Source organism: Mesocricetus auratus, unplaced genomic scaffold (assembly GCF_017639785.1).
Source record: "Mesocricetus auratus isolate SY011 unplaced genomic scaffold, BCM_Maur_2.0 Super-Scaffold_4256, whole genome shotgun sequence".
Lineage (NCBI taxonomy): Eukaryota > Metazoa > Chordata > Mammalia > Rodentia > Cricetidae > Mesocricetus > Mesocricetus auratus.
In genome coordinates, this window is record NW_024429182.1 from 3,599,326 (window position 1) to 3,625,332 (window position 26,007).

General features: G+C 39.5%; 1 protein-coding gene across 6 annotated transcripts in view; it reads right to left on the reverse strand.

Annotated features, from left to right (window-relative positions):
- The window catches only part of Atrnl1 (attractin like 1), a 538,539-nt gene that overhangs the window by 458,097 nt on the left and 54,435 nt on the right, over window positions 1-26,007 (reverse strand). For 5 of the 6 annotated variants that reach the window (XM_040742230.1, XM_040742247.1, XM_040742234.1 and 2 more), the window contains exons 10-14: window positions 21,481-21,635; window positions 11,120-11,204; window positions 8,986-9,194; window positions 7,981-8,099; window positions 1,855-1,987 (exon numbers count right to left, since the gene is read on the reverse strand). In XM_040742230.1, the coding sequence (XP_040598164.1) occupies window positions 1,855-1,987; window positions 7,981-8,099; window positions 8,986-9,194; window positions 11,120-11,204; window positions 21,481-21,635 (701 nt within the window). Of the gene's footprint in view, window positions 1-1,854; window positions 1,988-7,980; window positions 8,100-8,985; window positions 9,195-11,119; window positions 11,205-17,108; window positions 19,529-21,480; window positions 21,636-26,007 lie in introns of those variants that run through there. The other variant, XM_040742256.1, reaches the window with a different exon arrangement.

The window sequence follows — 26,007 nt, forward strand, 5'->3', positions numbered from 1 at the left end:
ATATATGGATTGCAAAACAGAAATCACACAATCATCTCAGCAAATGCAGAAAAAGCCTTTGAAAAATCCAATACTGCTAAAGGAGCATTTCTCAATATACTAAAGGCTACATGCAACAAATCTTCAGCCAACAACAGACTAAACAGGGAAACACAAAGCAATTCCACTGAAATCAGGGTCAAGGTGAGTGTCTGGGCCCTCCACTTCTGTGGAATACAGTGTTGATGTATTAGCAAGGGCAACATATCGGCGAAGGAAACACACGCCTAAAAACACTCTTCAAAACCCTTAACAGACAAGAAACAGGTCCAGCAAAGTAGCGAGGTATAAAAATCAATATATAGTTATCAGCAGGCTTCCTATATGCAACTGACAGACTGAAAACCAGGGAAACAGCAGTGTAGACATTAAAATCAGCAGTTAGTAAATGGACCTCATGACACTAAGAATGTTCTTACAGCAAAGGACCCCATCACAAGTCATGAGACAGACTACCAAGGAGAAATAAGTTTTCTAGCTACACATCTGACAGAGGATTAGTATCTAGAATACATAAACAAGTCAAATTAAAGATCAAGAAAACAAATGAACCATTACAAACCAGGGCACTAATCTAAATAAAGTTCTGAAAAGAAGAAAAGCAAACAATTGAGAAACTTCTTTTAAAAAAAATGTTCAACATCCCTAGCCATCAGAGGAAAAGGTGGTATGCTGACACTATAGCACATTATTCAGTCTTCGAGAAAGAGGAAAGTCAACAAACGGAGCCGGAAACGATCATTCTGAATGAGGTTAGCCGGTCCCAGAAAGACAAATGATGCATGTTTCTCCCGTTTGTGGATGTTAGCTTTGAATCCTTAGGGGTGTGTGTGTGTGTGCGTGTGTGTGTGTGTGTGTGTGTGTGTGTGCTTATTCTGGAATTCCCACAGAGGTCAGGAGTTACTAAGGAGCCATGAAGAGGGGCTTTCAATGGAGGAGAGACGGTGCTCAGTGTTATACAAGATTTAAAGAGAAAAAATGGAACAAGGAGGGTTTAACTGGGGTGGGGGGGTGAAAGGTAGTGTGGAGGAGGTAGTTTGGAGAGAGATAAATAACACTAAATTTTTTTAACGTCATGGAAATCTACTACCATAGAAGCTTACAGATACACAGAGAGAAAGAGAGAGAGAGAGAGAGAGAGAGAGAGAGAGAGAGAGAGAGAGAGAGAGAGAGAGAGAGAGAGAGAGAGAGAGAGAGAGATGAAGTTACCTTAAGTTGGGTAACAATGTCCCTACCACATACCAAAAACTAACAAATGAAAAGCCCAGAGTCAGAAATGGTTACTTCTTTTGGAATTGTTGACCAGTGAGGTCCCGCAGACACCCAAACAGTATAGGTAATGCCATCGCTCTTCACCCCAGAACACGACAGTGAGACCCTGCTGCTGACGAGGCCACATGCCTGAGTCATAGAAATCATGGGGACTCATCAAACTGGCTAGCTTTCCCTTGCCCTAGCTAGCTCTAGAATGTGCTGTGAACACTTCAGAGGAAGAAGCTATACCCAACTGTGAGCTCTGAGTTACGGTATCGTCTGTCCCAGCAAAAGACCCACTGGTACAACAGTGAGCATGACTGTCACAGGAAGGACCAATCACTTCCTGACTGGATCTATGTCCCACTCCAAAAGACCATTACTTGTCCAAGAACCTGTACCCACACAAGTCACAGGCCCTAGGGGAGAACCCACTGCTATTATTTTGCTACATGGACAGGTTACTGACTCCTAGTGACTTCTCATTATACCATAGATGATGATATAACATTATTTTCTACAGAGTAAAAACCTCACTTTATCAAATCATGAAATATTTACCTGGCAAAGCCTGGCATTCCTGCTGCCGTTGATCCCACTGGCAGTTCAAGTTTAGCGAGCAGCTTTTACAGCTCGTAAGTTTGTTACAGATCTGCTCGTTTCTTACATGGCATTTGGTGTAGTTTCTGACAGACTAGAAAATTGAAAGAAAAAACATGTTATTTTTTTTTACAGTTGGACAAACTTGGATTCTTAAACATCACAAAATGTTAAGCCCCTGCTGAACTTTAAAATGCTTCTATCTCCAAACCCAATTCTATTGAATCATAATTTCCCTTAGTTATGACATGAGTGTTGAATTAAATTGGGCTTAAGTCTACGATTCTACATAGTAAACTGCGATATGACTTGGTGTGTAACCAATATATGATGATAAGAATATGCTTTAACAGATATTAAGTCTGACGCAACCACAGCAGGCAAGCGTTACCAACCACAGCATGCCAAGGATAAGTCCATGTCCACAAGGCAAATGCCACCATAACAAACTAAACTGTTCTTGTATACATCATTTACACTTTTGTTATGCTTCTTAATATTTATTTCTTTTGGTTACATGTCTTTTGTCTGGTCTTAGGGGAAATTGGAAGGAGTTCCCTGAATCTCTAATGGCTGAGCGTACTGTACAATTCATGGGTTGTTCTTTGCTTAAATGAGCTCTACTGACTTTTGCTTCCTGCATTTTTTTTCTTCATTTACGATGGCAAACTTGTTTCTAGAATTGTAATGAGTTCCTAAAACTGGAGGCTACTGAGAAAATTATGTAATTTCAAATTTGAAACAGAAAACTTTCTTATTAATCTGAAAACAAATCTCTAATCAAGTGAATGCATGAATTCACTTCTTAATAACATGAAAATTTTCTAGTCCTAATGAAACTATCATGAAAATGAAGTTGAAATAACTAATAAAATAGTTTCAAGTCTACACAATATGATAAAAGAAATTATTATCATAATGATTTAAACCAATAATGGGTGTAACTACTTCATGTCTCTGTAAGTGTTATAATTTCTTCATAGAGGCTACAAAGAAAACTGTAATATTACATTTTTTCAATCTTACTACATCATAAAAGCATATGTCTACTACTCCGGGCAATGGAAAGTTAAAGGCTGGGGACCAACAATGAAAACTAGAAGGTCATATAAAACCTCTGCATCATACCTTGTATACCCCAATGTTCAGGTACTTCATAACAGAATATCACACTGTTTGATTAAAAGCTATCTCAGGAATACGGACTTAACAACTGGGGGCTTGAGACATTCAGTGAGTGAATGCATGCACCAGAAAAATACTGTAAGGGACCTCTATAAACATTTTGACCAACACACCCAATCTTGCTAGTGTCTATGTAGAGAACTGCTTATATCCAACCTTCCTCTACAGGACCGGTAAATTCTACTATTCAGCCACTAATGCTAAAAGTTAAAAAAAAAAAAAAAGATACAACTCTCTCATATTAACTATTATAAAAATATATTTCAGGTAGCTTAAGGAGCATGCACCCAATTTTTATTGATAAAATATTATACTTCCTTTATAAAACGCACTACCAGCAGGGGAGACCGCTCAGTATTCACTGGTGCTTGCTGCAAAGTCTGACAACCTTAGCTCAACGCTCAGAACATAGAGAAGGAAAGATCAGATTCTGTGCATTGTCCTCTGACCCTTCACACACAGTATATGCACACATGCACACACATGCACAGGCACAGGCACGCACGCGCACACACACACACACACACACACACATGCATACACACAGGCATGCAAGCGTTTGATTTATGGTTTTTACTCCACGGATCAAACACCAAGGCCTTCAAGAGCATCTTGGGAAGGAAAGGGTTTATTTCCTCCTACACCTCCCCATCATAGTGCATCATCAAAGGAAGTCAGGGCAGGAACAGCAGAGGCCATCAAGGAAGACTGCTTACTGGCTTGTTCCTCATGGCTTGCTCAGCCTGTATTACTCTAGTGCCCAGAACAACCAATCCAGGAGCGGGAACACCCACAGTGGGCGGGACCTCCCCACATTAATCATCAGTCAGGAAAACACACCACAGGCTTTCCCACAAGTCGTTCTGGCAGGGGCATTTTCCCTCTCACAAAATGACGCCAGCTTGAGTTGACGCAAAACCAGGAAGCACAAAAGGGAAAGAAATATTTGAAATGCAGTACAGTCACCTTCAAGTCAAAAGTATTAATTTCTCTTTGTGTGTGTGCCTGTGTATGTGTGTGTGTGTGTTCTGATGTACAAGCAGAAGTGTGTGTTGCAGTCAGAAGCCAAACCCAGGTGCCAGTCCTTGCTGTCCACATTGTTTAAGGCAGAGACTCTGTTGTTCACTGTTGTGTGCATAAACGAGCCAGAAGTCTCCCGCCTCGCCTGCTGTCTGGCTGGTGGCACTGGGATTAAAGCTCACGCTATATTGCCTGTCTCTGCTTCACTTTGCACGAATTCTTGGGACTCCAATTCAAGTCCAAACACTTATATGGCAAGTGCCTTACCCACGAAGCCATTTCCTGAACCAAATTATTAATTTCTCTAGAGAATACTACATTTACTACATAACAGATAAAATATACCCACATATAATGTTTAACTTGTTCTCCTCAAGAAAAACTTCATTTTTTAGTTACTCAACCACCACATGTCCTTCAGGAACAAGTAAGCTAGTTTAATATCAACTTTTATTACTCAAAGTACTTTATTCTAATATAGCACATAAGTTCTATATGATCATTAACAGTAGAATTTAAGGAACTTGCTAACTAAACAAAAAATAAATAAATTCACTTGAGTCATTGAACATATGAATCTATGAGAATGACAGAAGGACTAAACATGTACAGAGAAAGAGAACAAAACCAGCATCTTAGTGTAAACCCTCAGAACCACAGTTAAGGTAGAGTAAACTCTCAGAACCACAGTTAAGGTAGAGTAAACCCTCAGAACCACAGTTAAGGTAGAGTAAACCCTCAGAACCACAGTTAAGGTAGAGTAAACTCTCAGAACCACAGTTAAGGTAGAGCAAACTCTCAGAACCACAGTTAAGGTAGAGTAAACCCTCAGAACCACAGTTAAGGTAGAGTAAACTCTCAGAACCACAGTTAAGGTAGAGTAAACCCTCAGAACCACAGTTAAGGTAGAGTAAACTCTCAGAACCACAGTTAAGGTAGAGTAAACCCTCAGAACCACAGTTAAGGTAGAGTAAACTCTCAGAACCACAGTTAAGGTAGAGCCCATATTTGAGAATGTCATGGCTCCTCACTAGCAGATCACTCACTGATGGGAACAGCAACGGAGATGAAATTCTTTTTTAATCACATAAAGCACCAAGGAAATCAGTGACAGAATAAAGCTGAACACTGCTCTAAATCACTACTCGTATTATCTAATGAGCCAAAGGCACATTAGCAATCAGGCAATGAAGAGTAGCCATTACTGTCCCAATCTTTGATCTACTTAGTCATAAATTCAAAATGTAAATCCAGGAAAAGCAAACAGATTTCTGACCCATTAGAGCACAAATATACAACTTGCAATAAATAATGAAATAGGATATCACTGCACATAATTTGACTAAATTCCCCTAGAACTTTAGGTGTCCATTAGCATTTGGTTTGGCTTAATCACCAGACTCTCTGATGAAACTGCCTAGAAAATACATTACAACAGAATTCTAAGTTATGAGGGAGTACCATCTGCACACTCATACTATGTCATCCAACTTGTTCCTGGCCAACACATCATCAAAAATAAAATAAAGCGAAAGATGCAATAGGAGACAAATGCTTGAGAGCAATTTATGTAATTTAATTTTTCAGATGAAGTGCAGTTGCCTAAATACACACGAATTTAAAGGTCTTTGTGGTGGTTTGAAAGGAAATAGCCCCCAAAGGCCCACACTATTAGGAGGTGTGGCCTTGTTGGAGGAAATGGTCAGACAGGCTTATATGGGCTGAATGTTTGTATCCTCCAAATTCACATATTGACCCCAAAGTCCCCAATGTGACACTATAGGAGAGAACATTGGGTACGTAATTCAGTGATCTCGGTGATGGAGTCTTTATACGCAGGAGGCCACATTAGAGTAAGAAGCCATGGGAAGACAGAGGCTAAGAGCCAGAACCCAGGTCGTCAGCAAGCATGGAAGCTGTGAACTTGCTCAGAACTTGAAGTTCCAAGTCTTCAGAACGTTGGCAAATCGTTCTTGTTCCTTATAAAGCATGCAGTTTATGATGTTTTGATGTGACAAACTAAACAGATTAAAATAATTTCTAAACAAAAACTGATTCAAAGTTTATCAAAAAGGTTAAGATACAATTTTCTTTCAATTTTTAATGAATTCTTTCCTCCGTTTTAATTATGTGATAGATGACTGCATGTGTCTATCTGACCAGGACACAGGTGTGCAGATGGTCTGGGGTGTGTCACTCTGACCAGGACACGGGTGTGCAGAGGGTCTGGGGTGTGTCTATCTGACCAGGACACAGGTGTGCAGATGGTCTGGGGTGTGTCTATCTGACCAGGACACAGGTGTGCAGATGGTCTGGGGTGTGTCACTCTGACCAGGACACAGGTGTGCAGATGGTCTGGGGTATGTCACTCTGACCAGGACACGGGTGTGCAGAGGGTCTGGGGTGTGTCTATCTGACCAGGACACAGGTGTGCAGATGGTCTGGGGTGTGTCACTCTGACCAGGACACGGGTGTGCAGAGGGTCTGGGGTGTGTCTATCTGACCAGGACACAGGTGTGCAGATGGTCTGGGGTGTGTCTATCTGACCAGGACACAGGTGTGCAGATGGTCTGGGGTGTGTCACTCTGACCAGGACACAGGTGTGCAGATGGTCTGGGGTATGTCACTCTGACCAGGACACAGGTGTGCAGATGGTCTGGGGTGTGTCTATCTGACCAGGAAACAGGTGTGCAGAGGGTCTGATATGTCTGTGATGACGTACAAATGACAGTAGCCTTTTCATGAGCTGACTGACACACATTCCCCATTGTGAGGTGACACCATCCAGTTCACTGAGAGCCAAACAACACAAACTCTTAGGACAGCAAGAACTGGTGTCTGACTGCTGAATGGAGACATCAGCTACCCCTGCACTTGAATAAGATTTACATGAGTGGTGCTAACGGTTCACAGACCACTATACCTCCACTGAAATTCTACCACATTTCCTTGTGTTCAGTTTACAGGCGGCAAACAGAACATGGAGACTTTTCTAATGACATAGACAATTCCCTACAATACTGAGTGTGTCCCTACGGTCGTTCCTCTGAAGAACCCCAACCATTACCACCAGGCATTTATGCTTATGTCATTTACTTAATCTTTCTTGATTTCCACTAATATAATCCCCATATGTGAGTACGTATTAAAAACATAACTAAACTTCAAATAGAAACACGTCATGAAAAACGTTAAAACTCAAACCTTTAGTATAAGTCAATTTGCATAACTGAAAAATTATATACTAACAAAATATGTACAAAAGCAAAAGGGGTTCAATGTACTGAGCCAATAACTAAACTTTCTTGTTTTGGTATTTTATAATAGACTCCTACAACCTTGGTCATTACAGAAAATTTAAATATGGTATTGTTGCAGGATACATGATAACGTGGACAGCAAGATTGCATTCTTTTTTGGAAAAACCTGGTTCTAGTTCTGGTGCGGTTCTGCCCTAGCACACACCTTTAATCCAAGAGCTTTCTGCAGGATTAAATAAAGTCAACCCGAGGTCAGACGGGAAAGCAAGCAACCAGTTGACAGGAAGTAAACGTGGGATTAAGAAAAAAAGGAGGGTAAGAGGGAGTCAGGAAGACAGACAGAGAGACACACAGGAAGTAGAAGGGAGGGGCACTCAGTGGGCGGAGTCTTGTTTGAGACAGTAGAGGAGGTTGGAGGAGGAAGGTCAGCTGGTGGTTTCTCTGCCTCTCTGAGCCAGCAGGCTTTCACCCCGGCATCTCAAACAGGTGAGATCTTGTTTAAAACAGCATGATTATAGGAAGTTTCAAGCCATGAGCACTAATTTTATAGTTTTTCAATGTTAAGCCAGAAAGTAACTGTTCTAAGAAGGCTGCGGTTCCGGGCCCCGGTGGTTGCACTGACCATGCTACAGTTACTATTCGCTGAGATGCATTTCTTGTCATCGCACCACTGACACCCGTTCGTGTTGGCGGTGCAGCTGGCACAGTCTGCGTATCGGTAACATCTGTCATCAGCAGCAGCTGCAGCATGAGTGGAAGACAAGACATGTGAGACTAGAAGAAAAATGTCACCATTCTTAATTCACACATTTACAACATCTACTTAAGGATCACTAAAAAGAAACAATCAGTAACAAAATAAGTTCTCTAGTAGTTTATATTTACAAGACACATTGTAAATTTGCTCATTTATAAAGAGAAAAGGAATTTACCAATAGTATACACCAGAATAAAATATAATAATAAATATTTGGGTTTTGTGACTATAAAGGTTATTTAGAGATCCAATGTGATATAGAGTAACAGAATCTGAAAATGCTTATTAATTACAACACCAAAATATATTAAAGCCCTATCAGCTGAAATATGCAAATAATAAATAAAAATACTGACTGCTCATTCTTCATAACTCTATTTATTCAATACATCATAATAAAAAATAAAAGCCAAAAAAATAACCTCCATAACATCACAGTGGCCATGACATGTATAAAGTTTGGAACTGGCAAGCGTTAATCTTGCTATGTGATATTTTTATTTATGAATTCATTACAATGAAATAACTTTTATCTCAAAAAGAAAAAAGTAAATTGTACAATGTGGCTCTGCAGAAATTCAGGAGGAAAACACCAAATGTAACATATATCACTTTTTATTTCCTTGAAGCAAACATTTCTGAGAAAATATGTATTTAACATGTAATAAAATAATTCATGTTACACATAAAATATTCCCACACAAATTTAAAAAGAAAACAAATATTAACTGATTTACAATCCAAGTATCAGACTCCATAATTAAAGCTTGTGTTTTTAATTTCTAAAATAAGGAACCTCATATAAGCAAAATCAATTCTACTTTTAAATACATAGAGGAGCTTTTAAACCAAAAGGAAGGTATGTCTCACCAGTTTTAGGGGGACACTTTGCTCTGAGAATATTATTGGCATTCCCAGTCTCCCAAGATTCACAGTGATTCTTATTCCAAACACATTTTATCCCTGGGCCGGCATTTCTACAGAGCTCTTCATCTCGGAAAGCTCTGCAGTTCGGGGGCTTATACACAAGGACATCACTAAGGAGCACACTAGAAAATCCACCAAATATGTACATGGACCTAGAAGACAGGAGAGAGGGCATGTTACCAGAGCACGGCTGAGCGGCCTAGCGACTCAGGCTGAAGAATACACAGATCTGACTACACCTTCTAACATTTTAAAGGCCTGTTCTTGCACCCAATACACAGAATGATGTTAAAAGCCCAGATTAACTACTACGAGATTTCCTTTATGATTTTTCAGATAAAATCTGAAATACAGTATAAATCATAATATTTTGTGGAAACATTAAATTTCCAGACATGTTTATTATTAATGTGAGAAAATAATGTTAAGTACTACCACCTTAATAAAGAAACAATCTTTTAAGAAATATGCAACTACAGTATATAATCGCATTATAGTCATACATAAATATTAAAGTGTGCTTTGGAGTTGCTTACCTAGATTTACCCTTTTTGTTTTGTTTTTTTCTATATTGATTTGGGGATCTTGTTCCAAAATGTTGTTTGTTTTGTTTGGGTATGTTCTGTATTCTTGGCCAGCCTAGAACTTGCACCCTTCCCAGCCTTGAACTCATGAACCTTCTGTTTCGAGGCCAGGCCGTGGGGAGAAAGGCCACACATCACTCTACCAGCCACTTGGCACAGACCCAGAATTTAGAAGTCAGATAGTGAGACTTCTTGTAAATGAAAAATGCAGAATAAAGATAAGACTTCCGTGCGCCCATTCTGTAATGGAGCCCCACGATACTGACATGCTTAATAACAATGAGGACGCTTGCACACCTGTTACCTGTAAACTACTATTGACATAAAAAAGAAAAGTGGTCCAAATGCTTCAAGAATACTCTTTATCATTAAACAAAGAAAATCAAAATCAAACCCTATTTCCCACAATAAAACCTAAGATTCACATAAATTTTATTTATTATTATTTTTAGACTCGATTCATGTTGGTTATGAAGTTTCATTGTGGATAACAATCCACTGTATGGCAACAGTAGGATAACTCTACGTAATTGGGATAAGGTGATAATAAATTTATAAAAACATTATTCAGAGTTAAGCATTTTAAACTACTATATGAGCTAGATAATTTACTATCATACAGATCCAAATTAACAAATTCTTTTGCTTTTGTTTTTTTTTTTTTTGCTTTTGTTATTTTTAAGGTTTATTTGTTGTGTATAAAGTGTTGCGACTCCATCTATACCTGCACGGCAGAAGTGGTCACCAGATGTCACTATAGATGTTTGTGAGCTACCATGTGGTTTCTGAGAATTGAACTCTGAACCCCTGGAAGATCAGCCAGTGCTTTTAACGTCTGAGCCACCTTCCAGCCCAACAGATACTTCTTAGTGAAACAAAAAAAAAGTCATACAAATTTCCTAGGTATGGTGCCTGACACTTAAAATCCCAGCACTCTAGGAGCTGAGACAGGAGGACTGTCATTAGTTCGATGCTAGCATGAACTACACAGCTCCAGCGCAGCTAGACTATAGAATGAGAACTCATCTCAAGAACAAAAACAGCCAACTATTTCTATAAGCCCAAGAGGAGACCGGAATTTAAGCCCATACTCCAAGTTCCAAAAAATAAACTGATATTGAAGTCTGGGGAGGTCAATAATCTACAGACGCGGAAACTCATACGCGTGGTTAAGGCGTAGCTACAATGAGAACCTAATGGTGGAGTTCTCTGTGTGCAGAACATGAGGCCAGCGTTGGCCTCTCTCTCCCTTAGGTCTTTTCACAGTCATCAGGAAGAACAAAGAGGACAGGGTGGCCTCACTGGGAGATTCAGTCTTGTAGTCCCTTAACCACACCCACAGGCTTAATGAGCTTAAGAAAACTCACAGTAGAGGTCGTGCCCAGGAGAAAGGAAGGGAATGAACCCTTGTGTCTAAATAAGTCAAAATGAAGTGTGGAAAGAACGTGAGGACAACTGTCCTGACCCCCTGAGAAGGAAACTGAGGCTTTTACCCATTGATAACTACTGCAGAGTGTCCGAATCTGTTCACATCTCTATGGAGATTTGGTTTAGGTAATGTCTTCCATTCATCACAAGCTAAAAATAAAGAAAAGAGAAATAAGAATTTTAAGGAGTTCAGGAGAAATCATATAAAACAATCACTGATGAGATGCGAGACATCATGCTTAAAATCAGAAAACCAAAAGGATGACCAATCTCCCACTACCTACAACTCAGCATCACCATTCAACTACAACAGACTCCAATTAAAGATAACTCTTGCATAAAGTTCTCACCAATAATTCAGATAAGAGTCAACAAATGAATGAATGAAATTATCATTCATGCTTAGAGATAATTTCACTGGCTTGGCTTTAGTAAAATACAGCAAAATTCACTGTAGTGAAGCCCATGAATGTCACTGCAGAACACACCTGTAAATTCCATCAAGAATTTCTGGAATGAATATAAAAGTAAATAGGACACATAATACTCACTGACAGAATGTCCAAAATAGAACCATCATAATATAATATTTAAATTACTTTAATGATGTGTTTCAAGAAAACAGTTTTTCTTTGATGTTAGAAGGAGTACTTCAAGTGCACAAAAACCTAGATTCAAAACTTTTAAAAACTAATGAACTACAGTTATGTAAGGAATATGGAAAGAAAAATGGCTAAAGAAAAAATATACTACATTTGATAAGAAGAAGTACAGGGACACAGAAGGAGTTAGAAGGAGAAGGAAAGGGGAATGAATGATACAAATACAGTTTTCATATACACAATTCTCAAAAGAGGTTAAAAATAAGAAAATAGCCGGGCGTTGGTGGCGCACGCCTTTAATCCCAGCACTGGGGAGGCAGAGGCAGGCAGATCTCTGTGAGTTCGAGGCCGGGCTGGACCGATAGCCTCCAAAACAATACAGAGAAACCCTGTCTCGTAAAAACCAAAAAAAAAAAAAAAAAAAAAAAAAGAAAATATACCATCTTGACAAAACATTAAAATCAGCACACATAAGCACAGACTTTGGTCAGTGTCCAGGACCTGGGGACAGTCTTATGATACTTATTACCTTTCAACTTCTTAAACACGCTGTATCTAAAGGCAGGAGTGGATATTTACTTTAAGTGTAATAAGTTTTACAAAGTGCAATTTTAATAACCTTAGAAATCTACAAAGAAAACCCTGTCTCATAAAAACCAAAAAAAAGAAAGAAATCTACAAAGAACAGCAAATATATGTAAAGTTAATTACAAAAGTTAAAATTATAATAAATTACATATTTTCTTACCTATATAACTGTGCCTATAGCGCAAATACCAAATGTGCCTTAATTCAATATTCTTACTAATGATGATCAAAGAAATTATAAAAACCAAGTGAAGCTGAGACACTAACAGCAATACAATACATTCCAGCGAGTATTTGCTGAAGACTGTTCCAAGGTACACAAATAGCACTAATGAGTACTCTTTAGTTTGTAAAGCTCTCAAGAGTTACAATAACTCTTCCCACCAGCCTGGTCCCAGTGCCGTATCAGCCCCAAATAACACACAGAGACTCTATTAGTTACAATGCTGTTAGCCAGTGACCAGGATTTCTTATAGGCTAGCTCTGTCTTCAGTAGTAACCCATAACTACTAATATATATTCGTACATGGTCTTATCTTATGGAGAACACCAGACTCATGTGTGCATCTTTTCCTCCAGGAATTCATGGCGACTTCTTCCTTACTACACTTCCCAGAATCCTCCTTGTCCCTTAGTCCCGCCTATCTTCCCTATTAGCCAACAGTGTTTTATTCATCAACCAATAAGAGAAAAATGCGTACAGAAGACCCCCCATCACTCAAGGGGGCCACAACAGCTGTCTGTTGCTCTAAAGCGAGAGAGAATAAAAATCTAACAGTTTTATTTAAGTGTTTTTACACTGCCTCCTCCATGGAGATGGTGTCCACATCAACATTCCTGAAAGTTGGCGCTCTGCAGATTACAATTGGTGGGGGGGGAGGGTGGCCTGCGCGTACATGTGTGTGAATGCGTGTGTCCACATGGACACGCTGACGTGTGTGCAGACAGTTTGCTCTCTGTTGTTCCGCTGCACATACTAGGTAGGCTGGCTCAGAGCCTCCCGGCATTCCCCTGTCTACACCTCCTGCCTCACCTTAGCAGCACTGCCTACAGAGGTTCTTCTGTCTGGCGTGTGAACCCAGGTCCTTGGGCGTACACGAGAAGCATCTACCTACTAAGATATCATCCCACCTTCTAGACTGCATCTTTAATTCTATAACAGACACCTGTGAACGAAAACAGACTGCCAAATCTGTGTGTCATGGCTAATTGAAGTAATGTGCATAATGTGTACTTACTAAGATAAAATGGGGTTTACTAAGAAATTGCCTTCTTATAAATGAAGAATCAGATCTACAGAAGCTAAGCAACATGCTTAAGATTCATTTGACAACTTCTTTCTTTCCATTATTAGACCTATAAATATTTGAAATAATATGTTAAAAGGATCTTGAGACATTATTCATTTTCGTTTTTTTTTTTTCTTGGAAGGGGGGGTGACCTATTCATGGTACAAACTCTGAATAAGAAAACTAACAGAAATGTTATAGTCAACTAATGAATTCCGGTAGTTAGATGCCAATCATTCATCAAACATAATTTATATTGCAAACTATTTAGGAACTCTGCATTGAGGATAGTATTACAATACACTGAAAACACATCTCATTGTTTTGATATAGGCTAATAGGACCAGAGTATCAAGACTAATAAATGCCATGAAGAGCTTATTAAGACAGGTGTGCTCCAAAAGATATAAGACACACAAAACTTCAGATTTTCCAAATTGCCAAAATATATAAGGGTCCAGTGGCCAAGAACAATATGCCCTCTTAGTTAAATTTAAAAGGAAAGAAACAATTATCGCGTTACTGACACACCAGTCCACTCTGAACTCTGAAGGCAGCAGCAGATTCAGGCCATGTACCAGAAGACAGCAATAAACGTGAGCTCTGACTAACCAACCGGGCAAGAAAACTGATCAGCTAAGGTCCAGTCAGCACTGACAGCCCAGCTGCATGCAGCTAGGTCATGTGACCCAGCAAGCCTTCCTGCCACTGGCGACATCTCTGTTGCAAAGAGCAGCACCTGGGGTCCGTGAGAAACACAGTACAGACTGGCCCCACGTGACCACAGCCGTGACATCCATCATCAGCGGTGGGCAGTTACAGACCTTTATTCCTGCTACTCCATACAGATAGCACAGGCCACGGATTAGCAAGTGGTCATATGACCAGAATTTTCTGTCATCAATAAGGAGATAAAACGAGAATCGTCAAGATCTCAGGGACCAAGTTCCCCGCGTGAGCGGGTAGCTCCGACCTCCTGTCAGCCAGCACTGTTAGGGCCAGCGTCTCTCCTCCTCCTCCAGCTGTAACTGCATGGTGAGTCCAGATAAGAAGAAGAGAAAAGTACAGCTATGCTAGCTTGACACTGACGTACAAATTAAATATCCTAGTAACCAACACCAAGTTAGTAAGTCTGCTCACGTGTAGTCTCCTCTGATTCTCACACGGTAGAGTCTCGATTGGGATTACTATTCTCTTTAGCTGCAACTTAAAGAAAACACGCTGCTACAACAGCCCAGCCATTACCTCTCTGTGATCTCCTCGCAAACGTCTATGCAGGACTGTAGGGTTTATTTCAAACAGAGAGAAATACACTCCACAGCAACAAAGACCAGAGCAAAAGACACTCTTTAGAATACATTTGTGAAACCCTCTGCTGCAAGGTATTTAGCTTACAAACCACACACAAAACACACAGAGAATCAAGAAATTAAAGTTACTGGCCTTAAACTCAAATCTTAGCATACTACACCATCAGAGTGAATTACCAATGAAGATGTGTGAGTGTGTGTGTGTGTGTGTATGTGTGTGTGTGTGTAATTATTTGAAGATTTGAAATGAAATCCTCATATTTAATTTACTAACTATGCAGAAAACGATGCAGGTAAGAATGTATTTGTTGGTTAACTTTTCTGCATGAAAGTACACATCTGTTTGTTATTCTGTAAGGATCCTGTTAGTACTCCAAACTATGCTCACAATACTTAATATTCTTGGGGCTGGAGAGATACTCAGAGGTTAAGAGCACCGGCTGCTCTTCTAAAGAGTCCTGGCTCAAACCCTAGGATCCACATGGCAGCACACAACTATAGCTCCCATTCCAGGCCATCCAATGCCCTCTTCTGGCCTCTGCAGGCACCAGGCAAAGGAGGGGAACACAGACATGCATGCAAGCAAAACACTCATACACATAAAATAAGGAAGTAACAATTGCTCTGAGCGCTGAGCTAAGAGTGCTTATGAAAAACAATGCAGAGGTTGTATGGATACCGGTTGAAAAAGGCAAGATAGAAAGAAAGCTTTTATCTCTTCAATACTTGTGTAATGGAAAAAACAAATTTCCTGCTGCTGCCAAATGTTTTCCACCTACCTTAAAATTGCCGGTGATCAAAGAAGGTTTGTTTATGTCTGAAGGAGTCAAAACTTCCTCAGTATTCCAAATATACCACAGTGTCACCTTGGCTACCTCAATCCTACAGCTTCTCAGAACTTTGTTCTCTCTGCTAGTCACAGCGGGCGTCACTACCTGTCTCCCAAACTTGAAATGACTCGAGATATTTCAGCATGAAGCAGTACTCCCTATTGCGTTCAGTGGTCTTCATACAAGATGTTACAAATATAAATGCCTTGATAATTGATCATAATCTCATTTCTAGAACAAGCCCTAGTTGGTCATAGTGTCTATTTTGAAACAGTGCTGGATTCGATTTGCTGGGGCTCTAAGTGAAATTGTCTGCCTCTGTATTCAAGACTGCTTCCCGCGCCTGCATCCACCAGGGGTCTTTACAAACAACCCTCTAGGTGCACATTTCCTCTCTAGAATACATTGTAATTTTCTCATTTAAAGCAACCTCTGGCCTGGCACAGTGGCTCACAACTGTGACATCAGCACTCGGGGCCTGTGACAAGATGATCACTGTGGGTCTGAGCTTGTGCCTCAGACAGCAGGCCAGCCTGTGCTACAAGGGACAGCTTGGGCTATAAATAAGGCCTTTCTCCAAGGAAAAAAACAACAACATTAATACCCACAGGCAAAACACAAAGGCCAATCTCTCAAAACCTTGGAGAAGTTAGGAAAAACAGGAATTTGCTGTTCATATATCATTTGCTTCTCTCCTTGACTTTATACCATGAGGCCACTATTTCCTGGTCAATTTGTGGGTCAAATACACCATGGACAGTGTAACCCAGTCCTGATGGTACTACTGTTTAATGTCTTTGTTATGTGCATAAATGTATATACCCTCTTCCCAACTAAAAGATCCTTAAAATTTTTCCCGTTACATCGGGGGTAGAGGGGGGTAAATACGGCAGTGTAGTGGCAGAATAAAAATCTCCGAATTAAGACTTTAATTCGGGTTTTGGATACATCCTTTTGCAACGTGAGTGACTGGGTTTAATGCCGGCTCATGTTCCCCTATAACTGAGCACTGTAGCACACACTACACAGACAGTGTTAAGTCTACACTTACAGTGTGTGTAAAGCCATGTTAAGGAAACCTGGCTGTCCACTTTCACAAACTAAAAGGTAGCATGTTCTCTGATTTATTTTCCTTTTATAAAGGGGAAGATGGGGGGGAGGGGGGGAGGAAGCAGCAGGCAACTACTGCTCCCTTACCAAGTGTCAAAGGAAAAGACACCACTTCAGGCAAAGGTTCACCACAGGAAGAGGTGTGAACCTTTACAAAGACTTTCTTGACCTACTAAGTAAAAAAATGGCTCTTTCCAGTGGCAGGCTCAACAAGGGGTGGGGGGCACTTTCACCAAAGAGAAGCCATGAAAATACAGTAAAATTAGGTAACCCTGACAAGTAAAACCTCCAGAAAATGAAAATAAATTTGAGCACAAACAGCAAGCCAGTTGGAATTTTCAGAACTTTATTGGAATGTTTCAAAAAAATAAAAATAATTTAACTTGCATATGATTTCGTCATGAAATTATGGATGACAGGGCTGTATCTACTCTACATGATTCATACACATATTCCATAGGGTTGTACAAAATCATGTATGCTATGAGGCATCAGCTAGGTAAATGACATTTGACTCTGCTGTGTAATAAAAGCAACAAAACTTATGCATCATTATTTTATCAATACCAATTAAAATATTACTGCTCAAAATAGGGAGCCGAACATTTTTATATAATCGCTACCAAGGAGTTGATGTTGTGAGCAAAACCACCATGATCCAAGGATTTGCTCTTGGAACCATCACTAACTAAGTGGATAGCACCATTTCCATTTCCTGCCCTGTGTAAGACACTGCTCCTCTGCCTGGTTCCAGAATCGCCTAAGTCAGGATTCACACCTTTATCTCTCCAGTATCTTCTGTTTTGTTTTGTTTTTTGGAATAGGGTTTCTTTGTAGCTTTGGAGGCTGTCCTCGCAATCTCTCTATAAACCAGGCTGGCCTCAAACTTACAGAGATCCGCCTGCATCTGCCTCCTGAATGCTGGGATTAAAGGCATGCGCCACCACCGGCCGGCACCCAGTATCTTAAAAATTAAGTTGTCTTTCATTTTGTTTCAGGCTTTTATTTGAATTCTGAACAGGAATCTATCTTTACCAGGAAAAAATATATAGTTTTAATCTTGAGAAAAGGTACCTTGCAGTTTTTCAAAGGCAACATTATCATCACTAACAACAACAAAGGAGCAAATAAAAACTTCAGATTCTGAAATCTGAGTTCAAGCTAGGTTTGCAATGAAGCATTAAGTAATGTTCCCTACCTGCTATGGTTGGTCAAGGCTCATTCACTAGCTCTGGCTATATTAGTAGCTGTATTTCAGTCGCGTTTTAATCTAATTCTTTTATTATATATGTGTGTGTGTATGTGAGTGTGTGTGTGTGAATATATAATTATTATATGTGTGTGTGTGAAGCTGCAGAAGATGGATGGATCCCTCTCGAATAAGTGTTATAAGCAGATGTGAGTCACTCAGTTTGACGCGTGAGCTCAAGTTTGGGTAACAGAACCCAAACTCGGGGCCTCTGCCACTCTTAACCAATCCATCTCTCGAGCCCCTTCTCTCCTTTCTGAGGATTCAGTTTTACTCTAATTGTGTGTGTGTGTATGAGTGTGAGTGTGAGTGTGTGAGAGTGTGAGTGTGAGTGTGTGAGAGAGAGTGTGTGTGTGTGTGTGTGTGTGTGTGTGTGTGTGTGTGTGTGTAATGGGAATGTGCAGTTGAGTGCAGTTGCCCCCAGAGGACACAAGAGGCCATTAGACCCTTCTGGAGCCAGAGTCACGGGCAGCTGTGGGCTGCCAGGTATAGGTGCTGGAACTCAGCAATGTATGTTCTCTTAACCACTGAGCCATCTCCAGCCCTTCAGTCAGCCACTTTTTGAAAATAATAGATGTCTAGTGACTAATCTCTAGTTGGATTATATATATCTGGTTTTCTTTTGTTTCGATTTTCCCAACAAACTTCCCAGGAAATCCCAGACTGCAGACAGCAGGAGTTTGAAAATCAGCAGTATATGCTGGCTAGCATTTTACCACACACAATATAATAAGCACTATGAAGACAAAGTTGTATTTCCAAAGATTAATGATTTCACTATATAAAATTTACAATGGCACCAAGATTGAAACTGTTGAGTTTTAGAGCAATGAAAAATTGTCATTGGCATAAATTTGCTTAAAACTCATTCAACACCTCAAATGCATTTCATTTAAATGTAACAAAGAATAGTCCTTATACGAGAAAGAAAACATGGTTTTAAAATCATATTCTATTTGGTTCATTATAATGTCTATCTTTGCTTCCAAGGGACAATAGCTACTTGAAATAAATTTTCTTTTGTGTGAAAGACAAGACAAAAATATTTTCTTCATGAACACCCTGCAACATTTGACGCTGCCAAAGAGATGCATAAATAAAAATAACATGCGAGGACTTTACTGGGAAGTACATACAAATAATCAAGTAGATAAAAACAATTACCCAATGCTCAATTTGATGGTTGCCTTTATGTTTTTGTTGGCAGTGTCAAAATGTGCTATGTTAAAACATAAAACTGTTTAAACTATGCTTTTCCTCAAAATAAAACAGATATTCGCTTCTAGCAATCCATGGCGTTAAGAAATAAGCATCAGTAAATCTAAGTTATCTGGTGATACACGGGACATTAAGAACACATAGTGAATCCAGCCAATCAGTACGGTGTGGTCAAGCAGGCAGGCTCCAAGCTTTGGAATCATGCCCGCCATACTCACTTAACTTGGGTCCTGTTATTGCCACCTGCTTGGTTTTCTGGCTGCTGAGTCAGTAACGTCCTGTGAAAGAGCCTTAGGGAAGTCACAGATTTCACACATAAACCCTTTCAACATCACTAGTGCTTAGAGCTAGTCAGAATCTTCATAACCCAATCTCTCTCTTCCCATTTCTCTCTGTAACAATGCTTGGTTTTTGTAGCCTCCGTAAGGTGTTTTGATACATAAAACTGAAATATAATCTGTGTTAATATGGAAGAATAAGAGCAGATTCTCAACATATCACTTATCAAAGAAAAAGCCCCATCTTAAAGTTCATTAAAACACGAGCACTGTGGAAAAGGAAGCTCACTGAAAAAAAAGATGAGTATAAAAGTTCAAAATCCCACCTTGTGGATTTTTAACAGAAACAGTGACATGTTGTTCTTTTATTTTTAAAAAATTCCACAGAAGAATATGGATGGACAAAGAGTAAATAAATCAAGGTTTTGTTTTCCTCCTAAAAAAGCAGTTCACTGTGTCTCGACAAGTAAAGAGGCCACTGCCAGCTGGAAATACTGTTATAGTCCACCGATTTTTCTGGATCTCAGAAAATGATTTAGGAGATTTCGAGAAGCTGGGACCACCCGGTGCTCATCATGAGGAGGTAGCATTATTTCATTGTCCGTAGTTAACACTGAGTAATCTCGCACTCACCACAGCTTAGCATCCTTATTTACAAGAACATCGAGATCAAAGCACTTATTAACTGTCATTGTTCTTTCCCATGTGGCTGCGTGAAAAAAAATCCATCATAAAAAATCTTTATGATGTTAAGAACTAAATCCGCAGCACTCGGGAGGCAAAGGCAGGTGGATCTCTGTGAGTTCAAGGCCAGGCTGGACCGATAGCCTCCAAAACAATACAGAGAAACCCTGTCTCGTAAAAAAAAAAAAAAAACTAAATCCGTCTTACGTCTAATTAGTCTCCCTTATTTTCACTTATCAAGTGAACAGCTCTGAATTTGATACCGTACTTCATTCTCAACCGTCAATAAAAGGTGTTCTTACGTAGTGCTAAATACGTCAGCTAGCTTTTAGCAATGACATGACAATTAGAGGAGCAATGTTTCCACTACAATGATGCACCCGGGCGTTAAATGAAGTATTTCAATGAATGCACGCGCTCACATATAAAATCAGCGAGGTTACAGCGCAACGAACCAGTGAGATTGTAGGTAGGAGATGTGAGTCCTGCAGCTGTTTCTGATTGTCTGGGAAAGACCTTACTTAGTTCTTTTCTTTTTCCCGTTCCCAGGTACATCCTGGATTCCTACTTTGCCTCATCATAATCCATATCTCCTTTGGAACGTCCCTTCCAATGAACTTCTCCCCCACACTCAGTAAATATACTCTTCTCCCCAACACTCAGTAAACATACTCTTCTCCCCAACACTCAGTAAATATACTCCTCTCCCCAACACTCAGTAAACATACTCTTCTCCCCAACACTCAGTAAATATACTCTTCTCCCCAACACTCAGTAAATATACTCTTCTCCCCAACACTCAGTAAACATACTCTTCTCCCCAACACTCAGTAAATATACTCTGTGTATTCAATGTAAAGTACGTTGTGTTCATTCCAACTGAAATCTAAAGTATCTGGATTCCTACTGTCTTAATTTTGAGAGTTTGATAGTACCGCATATCTATCCTTATCAAAGCTGCCTAGTTTAAGACACAAGAGGCTTGTACAACATTCAAGTAGGGACACAACAGTCAAAAGCTTCAAACGGTCGCTGAAACCTACACTTCTATTCTTCTGTTTCTCATACGAACTCATTCCAACACATCTGCTCTCGTGGCTCTAGACGACCACTGTGCTGATATCAGAGAAAACCCAAGTCAAGGCAAGTCAGTTTTCATGTCCACTAAACTGATCTATAAAATGACACATACACACATGCTGTTGATTACTCTACTTGAGAAAATGTTCTGGTATTTCCCGCTTTGCAGAATCCTAACAGATACATACCTATGTCATATGCCAGGAAATCGGCAGAAAAACATTTTGCACCGTTACTCAAGGAAGTGTCATTATGGGTATTTCCTCCAAAAATAAGCATAGCTCCATTGATTAGCACTGCTGAGTGAAGGTATCTGGCAAACCCACTTTCTTTCAGAATAGTCCTACAGAATAAAATTCAAACACGCATTACAAAGGATAGAGACTTCCCTGACTTCATAAATAAAGTATTAACTGTATATTGAAATTTTTCTGGGAATTATGAGGGGTAAATACATATATTTTAACCACTTATAAGTAACTTCTAAGGTCCAATATTTTAAAAGAATATTTATGGAATCTCAATATCCCAGGATGCTTTGAGGGAAGCGCCATATATATATAGAATTGTAAATACTAATACTTGATATATTGAACAATGTTTTACTTGTGAAGGTAGGGAAATCAGTCTACCACAAAGTACAGGACCAAGACACCATGGGGTTGTTTTCATGCAAAAACTAGTAAAGAGTTAAGCATATAGTAAATTTAGTCCAAATTACATTTATTAAAATGATAAAACTGATAAGGACCTCTTAGTGAGCCTTTTTGCTTAATTAAAATTTATTTACAAAAGTGTAGATAACTGTAAGTTAAAAAACCAATGAACTTCCATGAGATAAGCACTGATTACCAAATACCCAGGACCCAGAAACATTGCTATTTCTGTTTCAATGACCAGTTCTAATATACTTAGTATATGTGCATAGACTCAGGCACACACCAATACAATAAAATAAAATAAATATTTAAGAAAATAATACTGAAGAACCAAGTCGAAGGACTGATGACTCCTGATCACTCAACATTTAATATAATCTAGCGAACCATACAACCTGTTATGGAGCAAACAACAGACACATCAGCAGAATGAAATACAGAGCCCAAAGACAAACCAACACAAATATATCCAACTGATATTTGACAAAGAAGCAAAATTATTACATAATGAAAAGATTGGGGTTTCCGTAGTGTAGTCATTATCACGCTCACCTAAGACATAATGAAAAGAAAACATACCCAGAAAACACTACTAGAATAACTAAACATCATAAACAAAAGAGAGAAAAAGAATCGAGACCCAAGATTCTCTATTAAATGCTAACACCATAATGTGCTTGTCCTGCAAGTGTGAAGACAAAGCTCAGACCCCAAGAACCCACATAAAAGCCCACAGGCAGAGTGGGCTCCCCATCATTCCAATGCAGAGGCAGAGATGGGAATGTGGGATACACTAGCTAACTAAAATAGCCAAAATGGCAGGCTCCAGAGGATCCTGTCTCAATATATAATATGGTACACAACAGAGATCAATATGTGAAGCCAACCTCAGATCTCCACACTGCAAGCATAAACACATGTCTGTGAGTGCACGCACACACACACACACACACACACACACACACGCATATGCAACCACACATATGAACACACATGCAGGCACATATGCATACCACATACACACATTACACTGATAAAAAAGTAACCTAAAATAAATAATAGACACACATAAAGATAATGACAAACTCCTAGGAGATAACACAGGAGAAAAATCTAGGAACTGAGTTGGATGATGAGTTTTTAGAAGTACCACAAAACACAAATCATAAAAACAGATTGATGAGGCCTTACTTAATATCAATTTTTCTGCACAAGAAAAAATATTGCTGAGAATAAAAGCCCAGGCCACCAACTGTCATAAAAACATTTGCAACACAATACCTGACAAAATAATGTTTTCCAAATTATACAAAGAACCCTTAAAAAGGAACAGAAAATAAATTTGAGGAGTCAAATATATGAACAGACACCTTTCCAAGGAAGGCACGTGGATGTGAATAAAAATACACTTCCCTCTGTGTGACTAGGGGATGCACATCTAGATAATGTGAGACCCTCACTACACACCTATTAAAATGGCTGAAACTAAAAACGCTGGCATTACTAAAACCTGACTAGGATGCAGACTAATGAAAATTCCAATCTGCGATGCAAGGAGTAAAAAGTGGCAGTCACTTGGAAGACAACTTAGCAGCTTATTACACTGCTAAACAATTCTAGCCGGGCGTTGGTGGCACATGCCTTTAATTCCAGTACTCGGGAGGCAGAGGCGGGAGGATCTCTGTGAGTTCAAGGCCAGCCTAGTCTACAGAGCAAGTTCCAGGGACAGGCTCCAAAACAATACAGAGAAACCCTGTCTCGAAAAACCAAAAATTAAGAGAAAAAAGAAAGAAAAACAATTCTAGTGCACAACCAAGGAATTACTTAGTAATTACTGGTATTTATAAATACATCTTTGTATTTACTAGTGACCTGAAAACGTTGTTTACTGAAGCACCTGCATGCAGGTGTGTATAACAGTTTCATGTATGACTCACATAATTTGGAAGTCTTTGGGACGTTCTCCAGTATGTGAATGGATAAACAAGCTGTTTTATCATGCAATGGAATGCAATTCAGCAAGCAAATGTACAGAATACTACCCATGAAAAGACATGGTGGGACATAAAAATACATATTGTTATGTGAATAAAAGCCAAGCCACACACTATACAATTATAAGTTTATAACATTACAAAAAATAACAGAGAGAATATACTTTTACACCCACGGTGGAAGTCAGCATGAACACTTCAAGAGCAACCTGACAGCTCAGCTATGCCATGCCTGGACTCAGACTCACTGCAAGAGAAAAGAACAAGGAGGAATCTGGATACGCACAATGCAGCATTGTGCGGTCACACAGAAAATGAAATGTCATTTGCGGGGGAGGGGAGGACGCTCAACTTAAGTTTACTTAATTAACGTCACATTAAGCAAAATGAGCCACATTCAAAAAGACAGGCATCACACGTCTCTTTTTCACATGTAAAATCTAAAAATTACATGAAAGCAACAGTAAAGTTATTAGTGATGTGGAAGGGAGAGAAAAATGTGACACAGAGGGACAGACAGCAAACAGGGCCAAGTACACAGCACACGCGTGTGTGTGAAAGCTCACGAAACCCATCATTTACAGGACTAGTAGATCTTACTATTGAAGGGTATTTTACCGAGTTAATAATACTGTTATAATAAATTAATGAATAGTCAGTCCCAAAGATCAGTTCTTTAAGAAACTTACAAAGATGGAGCCAGGCAGAAATGATCTGGTTATAAATTCCACTGTTAAAATTCTATATGTAGGGCTGGAAGGATGGCTCAGCTGTTAAAAGCTAAGCTCACAACCAAAAAAATATAAAATTCTATATGTAAAAAGTCACCTTTAGTTCTCTCAAAGGCTATAGCTAAAAAGATACGCAGGAAAAAAAATTCTGATTTTATAAATTTGGTCTATAGCACTAAAAAGAATGCTCCCCACACAAGTTTATGTTATAGCATTAGCATCAAATAATACAAATAAATTCAAAAGAACAATGATCATCTCTCATATAGTAACAAAGATCTCTAAAGTTCCTCATCAAAATATTGGCAAGCCAAAAACCAATAGTAACATCTGAATAAAGTTGATCTAAGTTGAGTTCTACAATAAATCATGATAATTAGCCACATTACTTTGGGAGAAACATCAGATAACCAACTCTCAAAAGGATCTTGATACAAGCTGTTAGCAAACCAAGGGAGGGGGAAAGGTGTTTTTAACATAACTTTTTTAAAAACAGATGTTTTCCTCCACACATACTGTATTCTCATTTCTAGTCATTCCTCACCCCACTCCAAATCCTCTCATGTCTCCACCCCCCTCCAAAACCTGACCTCTTTTTCATTAACTATTGCTGCAAGCGTGTATACGTGTGCACACACACAACCTTTTGAGTTCACTTAGTATTGCATGTGGCTTTATGCCTTTAGGCTGGGCACTGGGGTTGGATAAGCTAACGGCGGCTATTCTTTGGAGAAGACAGCATCCTCCAAGCAGCCATTAATAACTGCCTATCATTCTTCATCTCCAGGTGGAGCCCTGGAAGATCCCTCATCCACGCTGGCATGTCAACTGATGTCACCACACAGGTCTTCTTTAGGAGATGGTACTTTTTAGATTTCCTGGCCATTGTCAGTGTCTCACAGCTAACACCCTGGTCCCCTAACTACTAAGCTTTCTGCCCCCTTTTCTGGGCTAAGGGTTACGATGTACATGCATCAGTCATGACCGGGCTTTACACAGGGGTTCTGTTCATTTTAATTAGCTGTAGGTTTCTGTAACGATCTCTGTGGTAGTTTGAATAAAAATGGCCCATATAGACTTAGAAATTTCAGTGCTTGGTCAACAGGCTCATATATTGTATTGCTTGCTTCCACCACGATTTGAAAGGATTAGGAGTGTCCTTGCTGGGAGAAGTGGGCTTTGAGGTTTCAAAAGCCCATACCACGTCCATTCTCCCTTGCCACTGTCTGTGGAACCAGATGTAGCAACTCTCTTCAGAACAAGAAACACTGGCTAAGATAGCTTCCATCTACTGAAAAAGAAGTTTCTTTGATGGGGGTTGAGAGCTATAT